The 11,534-nt window shown below is 30.7% G+C and overlaps 2 protein-coding genes across 2 annotated transcripts; one reads left to right on the top strand and one right to left on the bottom strand.

Moving 5' to 3' along the window:
* Nucleotides 1-3,288: 3,288 nt before the first annotated feature.
* LOC131844434 (protein archease-like) lies at nt 3,289-5,214 on the bottom strand. The gene is made up of 3 exons (XM_059193324.1): nt 4,926-5,214; nt 4,503-4,527; nt 3,289-3,753 (listed from the first exon to the last, which is right to left on the bottom strand). Exons 1-3 carry the CDS (start codon nt 4,987-4,989, stop codon nt 3,363-3,365), a joined length of 480 nt encoding a protein of 159 aa, XP_059049307.1. The 5' UTR covers nt 4,990-5,214; the 3' UTR covers nt 3,289-3,362.
* A 3,610-nt stretch (nt 5,215-8,824) lies between these two features.
* Nucleotides 8,825-11,028, top strand: LOC131844485 (uncharacterized). Its single transcript, XM_059193389.1, has 4 exons — nt 8,825-9,181; nt 9,454-9,543; nt 10,056-10,163; nt 10,754-11,028. Exons 1-4 carry the CDS (start codon nt 8,954-8,956, stop codon nt 10,892-10,894), a joined length of 567 nt encoding a protein of 188 aa, XP_059049372.1. The 5' UTR covers nt 8,825-8,953; the 3' UTR covers nt 10,895-11,028.
* Nucleotides 11,029-11,534: the final 506 nt, after the last annotated feature.

Raw genomic sequence — 11,534 nt, 5'->3', positions numbered from 1 at the left:
TATGATCCATTTGTTTGTTTGTAAGTAGGTTGAAAATATCGATTATGTACCTATTATCTTTAATTTATATACATGTAGTAACTGATATATTATTTTGTACAGAAAAGCTAAAACAATAACGAAATCTTGTAGTCGAAGATTAACAGGTAGGTACGCAAAGTACCTATTAGTTCTTAAAAAGGGAATGTTACGAATAATTACCACGAAGTATTAATTAAGCGTTCTATAATGATAAATCATGTTAATAATTAAAATCACAGGAAGAAGGCGAGTTCTATCGTTAGCAAGTAATTTCCGAAACCACTGCATTATTTTAGAGAGATGAGTGATGAGAGATATTGATCGAGTACATATAATTAAGTCCGAGAGAGAACTAGTTTTCTAGCAATCCGTATCGTCTTACATATAAACGATTTTTTTAAATTCTTCCTTGTTGATGATTATAGTAATATGTGCAGTTTCGCTCTCATTTGTCCATTACAGCTACCAATCAAACTAGACATAAAAGTGTACCACTTTTATGTCTAGTTTGATTGCCACTTCCACTACGAATTCCCAAACAGTATGAAATAAATTATGCTTGTATTTTATATCACAAAATATTTTTGAAATAAGTAACCGACTAGGTATATTTAGTGATATAGGATATAGGATGGGATAGGATACTTACATTAAAACTAATGTACGAATGAGTAACCAGCATTACTTTACCTAGTATCAAAAATATTATAAAAGATTTAATATTATTATTTAATAAAGAATTATTATATTATATTAACAGGTCCGATTGAACTTGGAAATAGCTGTAACTTTCTCAATAACCACTTTTATCAGTTTTTGTTACCTACATTTGGAAACTGAAGCACCTATATTAAATAATATTAATTAAATGATAATATTATTTTATTCTTAATTCATAATTAAATTATCGTTCCATCACCATCATAGAGCGAGTAGCGAGGATACGGAAATCAACATCCGAATATACCGGAAGTGGTAAGAGTTAGATTTACCATAGAGTGAGATGACATCCAAAGATGAATCTATGAATTCTTTACTTGTGCAAATATGTATAAGTTCTCTTAAGTAGTCTGTGCTTTTTCCTCATTACCCTAGTTCAGTTAATTATGTATTTCTTGTATTTAAATTGGTTTATTATAGTAACAAAAGTAAGTACATATTTTAGTTTGACACAAGTTCCTTTTTTAGAATAAATAAAATAAGGACCATAGGATGTCGTTAGAAAGAATCTATTTGCAATGTAACTTTTTCGGTACAACTTTTGCAAATAAAAGTATATTGTCACCACTGCTAGATACTGCCCGTGGCGTTGGCATAGAAATGAATGCGAAACCAATCTTCGTCCCATTCTTCCATTTAGTGGAAACAAATTGTCAAATCCTTTTAAATCTGAACTAGTATAAAATTACAGTATAATTTTATACTAGTTCAGATGGCACAATTACACTTGTATGTTAAAATTGTATTGACTCTTATGTACAATTTAATTATGTAACACAACCTATAACTGCAATAAATATTATTATTATTATTATTATAATCATAAAGCCCAGTTTTCACTGCCGTTAGAAAATGCCTCCATATAATGACAATGTTATCAGATGTCAAATGACTGTCATTCAATAACTGTCATAAATCCCGGCTAATTTTATTCTAGCAATTCCGGTTCCGGAGATTTAAATTGCCATTAGCTATTTCTACTTTTTTTTATATAACGGCTCGGTACAGAGTGTATTTGCCAGATATGAGTTTGGAAAACATAGCTAGACAGAATTTTCAAAGCTCATGGAAGGTGGCGGCAAAAAAGAAGCGGGAGTTTGATTGTGCATCTACTCTAATCCACCGCAGATGAGTCAGGCATAGTGACAGGGGCAACTCGGTCTTTCTCATTTAGACTGGGGTACTTCCCTTAAGGGAGACAGCATTCCAGAAAATTTTGAAGGGTGAGAAATTAACGGTAGTCAAGTTGTAATGTACGTATTCAAGAAATGCAACGCATGGGAGGTACTATTCACTACATTTTGTAACGTCCGTTATGTTATTAAACCGCACTGACCTGAGCTGATATGATAATTAGATACATTATTAGTTAGATTATGTATAGGTAAATAGGAGAAAATAATATGATTTCTTGTAAATTCTATACTTTGTCCAAGTTGTCTGCGTGTGTATATGATAATGGAATAGTACAGTTGCCTGTGACAGTCTTTCAGGCGAAAACTACTAAACGTATTTTGATGAAACTTTACAGTAATATACACTAGCTTATATACACTAGCTTTTCGGCCCGGTGTACATGTATACATATAAACCTTTCTCTTGAATCAGTCTATTTAAAAAAAAACAATTCAAAATCCGTTGCGTAGTTTTAAAGATTTAAGCATACATATGGACGGACAAACAGCGACAGCGACTTTGTTTTATATTATGTAATTATGATACATCAGAATAATAATAATCTCAGGACAATTTACACAGCGTCATCTAGACCCAAGTTAAGCCAACTAAAGCTTGTGTTATGGGTACTAGATAACTGATACAATTACATAATTTTCCGTAAATACAGTACATATATTGTACGTAGAAAACACCCAAAACAATACAAACAATCATGCTCATGAATTCAAATGTTGGTGCCGTGCGAGGAATCGAACCCGCGAACCTTGGAAGTAAGTCGGTGTTGTAAACCGGTAGACCACCGAGGAGAATAACACAAAGGCTGTAAATGTCAAGCGGCTGAAACCGTGGGCGCTTCTGCCAATCGGATGCTGCAGTTAGATAGAAATCATCTACCGACTACCGGTCGAACGATCTCTGCTTTACTGTGCGCTCGTTCATATTGAAAATAGTTACCCTTCAGGCAAAGGAAGGTAGCGGATCCGAGAGGGAAATGTTAGTATTGAGAACTATGTAATCTGTCAAATTGTCATGGCTAACAAACTGCCTTTAACCTCATTCTATCATTATTTACTGCTGATCCGCCAGCGTCTCTGATATTAGCGCACGGCAGCGAACTCTTTAGACCACATCCACATGCATACAATCGTAATATATGTCGCTGCTGAAAAGGATATGACGATACTATTCTCTCAGGTAAATATGCTGTGAGTAAATTATTCAATTATCAAATTTAGTAAGAAAAATATCAATATTATGTATTTGTGTCATTCAATTCACACAGACATAATATCAAATAAATCACTATTAAATATATATACTTAGTAACAATCAGAATACATGAATCTGCATATTATAAAAACAAAGAAATAACAATATAAGCCATGTATATTCAAAGATGTAACAAAACATAGTCCATTCCAATAATAATACAAAATTATTACTTATATATCTATAATTACATACACTTCATATTTATTGTCCTTAGCATCATCTATAATTTGCATAGCTGAATATGTAATAGCTTTCACTTCAGTCCCTTGTGGATGTTTTCCAATTCGGAATTCCTCACCATAACACTTACAAACTATTTTAAACTCTTCTACATTAAAATCTGTGATAACAATTTTCCTACATATTAAGTTTGGTTCAACGCAAAATAAATATAGTAATTCATCAAGGAAGTGATATAGCAAGCCCATCATATCATCAGCATTTGCTTCTATGGTTGAAACTTCTTTAATTTCCACATATTCTAATTCCGTCATGTAACCAAACATTGCCATGCCGCACTGCTCAAATGCTTCTTTGAGAGTGTCACCCCATGCATGCAACCTGTAAATGAGAAATAATAACTTTTATTAATTTCATTAAAAAATGCAGGCTATGAAAATAAAACAAACAATCAATAATTTAGTGCCTCTGGTGGTCAAATTTTACTTGGCTCTCTTGGTATAACAACTTGGCCATGTCTACATTATGACCGTTGAGATAAAAATTATATTAACAACTCGAAATACTGTATTAAACATTCATATGTTTAAACATTCATATAATCATATATCTGCTGATTTTTATCATTAAAAATCAGCAGATATATGATATTATGATTAATTTTAATCATAATATAATAATTATACACAGCCATAGAAAATTCAAAGAAAAAAAGTTGATCCGGCTTGAAGGACCAATCCTTTGGGACTAAGGCATAAGCAGCGTCATTCTAGAAAGAGTTAACAAAACTTAATATGTCTATCAAAATGCATCAATAGCTTTATAAATTTACAAATTCATGTAGATTTGGTACAATATATTTGATAAAGAGGCATTAAATGTACATAATCCATATTTATATACTAATAAAAAGAGAGGATGTATATTGTAGAAGATGGTCTCTCAATTCACTCAATTCTGTGATTGAATAATAATTTTCCTATTCGAAAGATGTCTATATTGTTCCAGGTACAAGTACCTTAAAAAGATAAATTTAAATTGACCTATAGCTACACATGAATAATAACTTTTAGGTATCAAATTGGATACCTAAGTAAATTAAGTTACTTATGTTGGTACATAATACTTACTGAACATCAGCAGTATGATCCAAGTCTGAAAAATAAAATAACATCACTCATAACTATAATACAGAAATCAATTTGCTGGAACCTAATATTATAATAATAAATTTTGACATTTGATTTAAAATTAATAAAGTGGATTAAGGATAAGCATTTCTAATAAATCTGATTAAATTTATATAAGAGAAAGTTTAAGTATGGATGGATGTACTCTTCCATTCAAATACTACAGAATGGATCCAATGAAATTTGATACATTTATAGAGAATACGTTGGATTAAAACAGCATACCTTTTATCCGAATGCATGAATTCGGATAAAAAGTAGTCCCGCGGGATTCGGCAATTGTTTTATTTATTTGTGTATAATACTCTAATAGAGTTCCATAGAGATGTTACAGTACAAACAGTTTATTAAATGTAAACTTACACTCATATTTAACAGGTGGTATATAATAGTCGTCTTCAGTAAAATTTGCCGATTCTTCATCCATTGTGATACCTCTGCACGGATGAGTCAGAAAGACTGTGTCTATACAATTAATTATGTACTATGTTTAACTTATATACAATATTAATAGTCTATCCACATACAATATTTTTTTTTAAATAATAATATGCTGAATTATTTATACTAATTGCAAAAACATAAATAATTGTCAAATAATCCAAATAATTTAAAGTGTCATAATAAATCAACAGAAGTCAGAAACATGACAGAACGTGACAATCACTGACAGTAGTAGTATATTTTATCCACAAGTGGATAGGCAAAGGTACGAGACCATACAGCCTGATCTTCAGTGACAATCACTGACATTAAGAGGCCTATTACAAAATGATGCCGCTCAACTTTAGGTTTAATCGCATGGATTTACGCACACACACAGTAATACACGCACACAGACGCAAATAACCGTGTAGCTCAATCGGTGTGGATTTAGTATGAACCATTTTGATCCTTGTAATATTTTAATTAATAATGTGTTATGTTTCTACTTAACTAAGTAACATAAACTACTTATTGTATTTTTTTAAATAACGTGATTTATCTTAATTATCAAAGTGCTAATAATGACCATATTTTTTTATTATATTATTCCTAGAGGGTTGATGTCAGGATGCTGGCCGATTGTACAACTAAAAGCCAAAACCTTAAGTAATATGAGTTACAAATAATTGGGACAGGAAGACGAAATTACTATAACATAAATTTACTAATTAATTCTTCTTACGTATTAATTCAGTTTATTTATTAATAGATACAATATAATTTATTATAAGAGTCGGATACATTATTGCCATATTCACTTGTTCTAAATATTATACTTAGCAAATAATTATTTTATTTATATATAATAGTTGTGTTTTCAAGGCTTTGTTTTGATTTAAAGGTCCCATCCTTATATGTATATTAGGTGTGTCCGCGACTTCGTCAGCGTGGTATAATGAAATTGACCAAATAAAGGAAATATATTTAGATTATAACCTAAAAAAGTTTCTTTGTTTCACTTAAACAATGACGATGCTTTTATACAACCTTTCATCTCCGCTTTTAATCCCTTACAATACTTTTTTCGCACTATAAAGTAGTCTATGACCTTTCTCAGGGTATACTATCTGTGTATATGTATATCTATCTATATAGACTACCTGTGTATATATATGGTAGTGAATTTACAAGGTACAGGGGAATAACACCCGAGTTTTCAGGAATGGCAACGCATGAGGGAAACAATGTGCTGATATGAACATGTCAGGTACTGCTCATGTATATAGGCGACGGTTACCCCTTTCCATCAGGAGAGCCGTCAGCTTGTTTGTCATTCTAAGTTGTAAAAAAAAAGATGATAGCAGTTGAACTGCTATCATTGCTGTTCCTGCATCATTGACGTCGCCGCATGATATTGGCTGATATTGCAGCTTCTCGTTCTTGGTTGGCCGGTTCTTGATTCTTGATAAATAATTAATTGTTAATGTCAAACCTTTTTATAAATTATTATAAGACGCCTCATTGATTATATGTAATGAAATCACCATGAGCTATAGAGATTTTGGACAGAACCTTAAAAGACCTTAGAAACACCTCTGCTCTCATTGGCGGGATTACTTTTATACTTTTGCTGGAGATTTCTGAAAGACTCTCTGTGTCATTAACATCGTCTCCCTTATGGACTTTAATTGAAAGTTTAAAACTACTGACAAATTTGAGAGCTCATTTTTATGGAAGCACAGATAGTGATTTCCCACACTAAATGCTCAAACTTGAGGAAGGAATTTCTCAAAAGCATGATCCAGTCATGAAATTTAAGCCCGCCGAACATGTGCAATGGCGTCCCATTGGATATATTGCTTACTAAAGAATTGAAAGACAATTTAATTGTAGACCATTATAACCGGTACGTTAGCTGGGCAACCAGCTTATATACCAAGAATACCGATGATTCCAACTGATCTGCCAATACCATTTTAACGGCTTCAATTTCCGGTTAAAATATCATCTACACATGTAATAGATCTATGTATCTTTTGATCTTAAAAAACTACGCAGATTTTGATTCGTTGTTATTTAATAGACAGAATAGATAGACTCAAGAGGAAGGTTTATATATAACGTCCCAATACTGTACACGGATCTTTAAACGCGCGATAACCTATATATCCCATATTCACGCGGGCGAAGCCGCGAGCTAAAAGCTAGTCTCTAAATAAAAACATTTATAATGTTGTTGACTTTTCACCCAAACACGCATAATTATTTGACATAACTGTACAGTAATGAAAGTCCAACGAGTATAATAACAGAATAGCTGCAATTTAGAAATATCTGTATTGTGTAAAATAAAATAAAATTGGATAAAATATCTCTAAACATTAAGGAATATAAGTTATATATAATTTGGTAATTTATTTACAATCCACATTGCATACTAGATGATATACACTATATAACACAAGACAAATGTACGTAAAAATAATAATGGTATTTTTATAAACAATAACCCTATTTTAATTTAGAAAAAAAACTACAAAATAAACATAGAGTAAAATTGGTTTACATTTTCTTACATTTTTCTCTCAGATAAGCGTTATTTTAAAAAATACTAAAATGTTCTCTTTTTTAATTTTAACAATTAATTGCCATTAGTGTGACGAAATACCATGCTCTTGTCTCTTCATAGTCCAGCAGGGTAGGTAGGTTTTATTTGTAGCATAACTGTACTTTTGTCTTGGCATGCTAAAATAAATGTTATATATATATATATATTTAACAACAACTTTAAATTAATATTCGTAGAAATAAGTATATATTAGCAAAATTAATTAAATATTACTTAAATTATCAAAATTGTTTAGTCGCTCTATACTAATGTTCACTGACCAATGTCTATCTTAGCGGTGTTGTAAAAAATGGCATAGGTCCTACCTCGACGAGCGCTAGCGCAGCACTGAGAATTTACTTTTGGCGCAACGGAATTTATACAACTTTAAATTATTATTATTGTTTATTTTTTTCTTAGAAACTTATATTTTTTTTTCATATTTCTAATTTATAAGTATATTAACTTTATTATTATGTTTTTTTTATACAAAAATTTCGTTGTATTTATGAGAAAATTAGAAATGATTATGGCAAAGTTTTGTTGAAATTTCGGGTTTAATTATGATCAATTTTTTAGATATTTAAGTTGAAAATGAAAAAAAGGACGATGCTGTCTCAATTTATAAAGTAATTATCAAGTTTTAGTAAAGATATCATATCAATTTATGTTTGTTTATTAATGAACGACGACCCCAATCTTCTGTCATTTAGCGTTTTTGAATAAACTATTTTAGAAATTAGGAAGACTAACAAAGAGAAAATTAACATTTCAAAGATGTTGTTTTTAAGATTAGATATCTATCTATATAATTCAGGAATCAAAATGTATATCCGACTCTTAATTTCTTAGAACCAGAACCCCAAAGACACTGCTTTTAGGCCAAAAAATGTGAAAGGCCTCTTAATTCCGATATTAGAAATTTAATAAATTCTCTATGAGGCAAGGGATTTGTACCATAAAGCTACATAATCATCATTATTTCCGTTAACAATTGGAGCAATGTAAATATAATAATAAACTGCCAATTACACTTCATAATTTATAATATGTTTATGTTATGTTTTATTAAAATTAATTATCAGGAAACATGATACTATGACAGCGTAATTATAAAAAGTTTACGGATAAGCATGCTTTATTTAATATGTCTATCGATATGTCACCATACTCCAACGCTTTTGCGATTATATGTATTACCAACTGACATCAACGTGAAAATGTCAAGTGTCAAAAAATCTTAAATTTAATATTGTTCCATTTCTTGACGTTCATTTTTTTGACAAAAGCTTGATTTATAATTATCAGAGTTTTAATTATAATAATTTAATATTATACTGACAGTGATTAATTGAAAATGGATCCAATAGCAGTTTTACAAAACAGAATAGAACAGTTAGAAGCGAAGTTAGGTTTGGCTCCAAATATGCCTTTGGAGAGCCAACAAGGAGATTCGGCTACAATAAATTTATTAAATGCAGCTCAAGCTATTAACAATGCAACTGCTGGTCATGAGAAACTATCAGAAGCTATGCAAATAGCTACGGAATTAAATAATTACACTGATCCAAATTTGATTGAAAACGTAAGCATGTTGTAAGAGTATTTTGCAAAGAAACATTTAGGTGCATTAAGAACTAGTAAATCCACCTTCATGCCTACCTTATGTATATATAGGGCATTCATACAGAGTTTGTTTACTACACTAATTCATGTAAGCCCAAATTAGTATTGTAAACAGAATTTGTCAAAACCTATTCTATAACACAGTAAAATCAAAATAAATAGAATTCATTGTCTCTCAAATTGTTGAATATTGACATAGTTTATAATATATTGTATACTTCTTGATTACAGATTCAACAGCAAAACATACAAATGCAAGAAGTGTCTGCAGCAGAACCCATCTTGAGACACCACTGTCATTGTATGCATCGGTGCAAGCAAGTAGGTTATATACATTATGCTATCATCTCTGTTCGAACATTACAGAGATAAAATGCTTCCTGTACCAAGTTTTATAAAATATACTAGAATAAAGTGTGTTGACTAAATTAATTAGTAAATCATCATCTGCTTCTTCCTTATCCCATTTATTAGTGGTCGGCGTAATATGTTTTTCTCTTCCATTCATCTCTGTTTGCAGTCATCCCGTTTCTCACCATATCGTCTTTCACACAGTCCATCCATCTCTTTTTCGGTATTCCTCTACCCTTATAATGTACATTCATATGTAACACCGTTCTTAGGATATGATCTGATATATGATTGTGAAAGTGTGCATTTAAATAATTAAATAATCGTAATAACTGGATGGACTCTAAATTAAAAGTACTTTCCAACATTGTCAAAATATGGTTGTGAAATTATAGCAATAAACCATAAGGATTAATAAGATTTTTTTAACTAATATTAACATTGTTAAAATCTTATATAAATATATTATTATTTTTATACAGGCCGCACCAGTTTTGGAGTCAGAAGCTATCCAGAAAGTCCCTCAAATGCAAGAAGTGGTTGATAACATGCATGCTGCTGCAGCAGAGGTTAAGACTGAAGCTGATGTGGTAATTCTCCTTGTTTAAATGATTATTTTACAATTGCTGTAAGTCATTTAGTTGACAGCAAGAAAACATTGTATACTTGTTATTTCTGTAGTATTGGCTTTGTTTAAGAGTGAGTATTATTATTATTTATTTATGTATTGAGAGTAGTAACCAAATGCATTCGCCTTTAATGTAATAGATGAAAAATAAGTCGAGTGTCAATCTTTGTGCTGTTACCTTGTCCATAGAGTACTTTATTAATAAATGCTAAACTAAAGGTAGTTTCGCATTTATGAATCAAGCACACACAACCTATTTATTAATTTATTATAGTGATTATTTTTGTCACTATCTATAGAATTTAGATAAGATATAAAAAGATATAACTGCTAAACTAACTGGATTTAGTTTGAAGTTCTCATTAAGCATGCTCTTAATCATAAGAACTTAAACATAACTAAATCGATTTCATATTTATCTACTTAAAATTTCATGTTTAGGTTTTAGCATATTTTGTGAAGTGTATAAAAATGTAGAAATAACTGTTAGAGAAGATAATTTTTTCTGCATGATGCTATACTGTATATGTTTCAATCTTTATTTTGTTCTAGGTATCTTTGGGAGTGCAACAGTTAGCAGAAACGTGTGGCGCAGCTGCATCCAATGCTTCAGAGCAACTTACAAATATAGCACAGAAAGTTGAACAAGTTGAGCAAAAGATGTTCCCCAAAAGAAGAAATGGACTTGACTGAGAGTTGACAAGTATTATTCTTTTTGGTGCTTCTTCAAATTTTGTTGTAACCTAATTTTATTATGATTTTTTAATTTTATTCTACTTTAGAGCTTTACTAAATTATTTTGTATTCATGAAAAATTAAATGTCCTTATCCAATCTGTATTTTATTTAAAATATAACATACTAGCTGACCCACGCAACCTCGTCTGCATCACACTTATTATTATATATCGCCCAATTTACAAAAAATCTTTTGAAATTATAGCCCTTGTGTTATTCTGATATTTAAGCTATGTTACTGCAAAATTTCATCAAAATCGTTCAGTAGTTTTTATATGAAAGAGTAACAAACATCCATACATACAAACTTTCGCATTTATAATATTTGTAAAATGAACAAAACTCAAAATTATCTGTAGACTGTAAATTAGAATTAGAATTAAAGAATTAAATTACATATAAGATGTAAAAAGTACATAGAGGTAACTTATCAATTTAATTAGTCGGCTAGTAATAAATAATTTCTCCCTCCCCTCCTTGAAAATTTTTTGGTCCTTTATCGATCAAAAGTATATCTAACTCGGGGTCCTGCCGCAAGCTAAAAAGACCCATTGCGAACAGATTTAATATTATATCATGTAACATTGGTACCCCGC

Source organism: Achroia grisella, unplaced genomic scaffold, assembly GCF_030625045.1.
Source record: "Achroia grisella isolate CSIRO2021 unplaced genomic scaffold, CSIRO_AGI_Agris_v1 utg402, whole genome shotgun sequence".
NCBI lineage: Eukaryota > Metazoa > Arthropoda > Insecta > Lepidoptera > Pyralidae > Achroia > Achroia grisella.
Note: the sequence above shows the minus strand (reverse complement) of the source record. Positions and strands in the feature narration are given on the sequence as shown.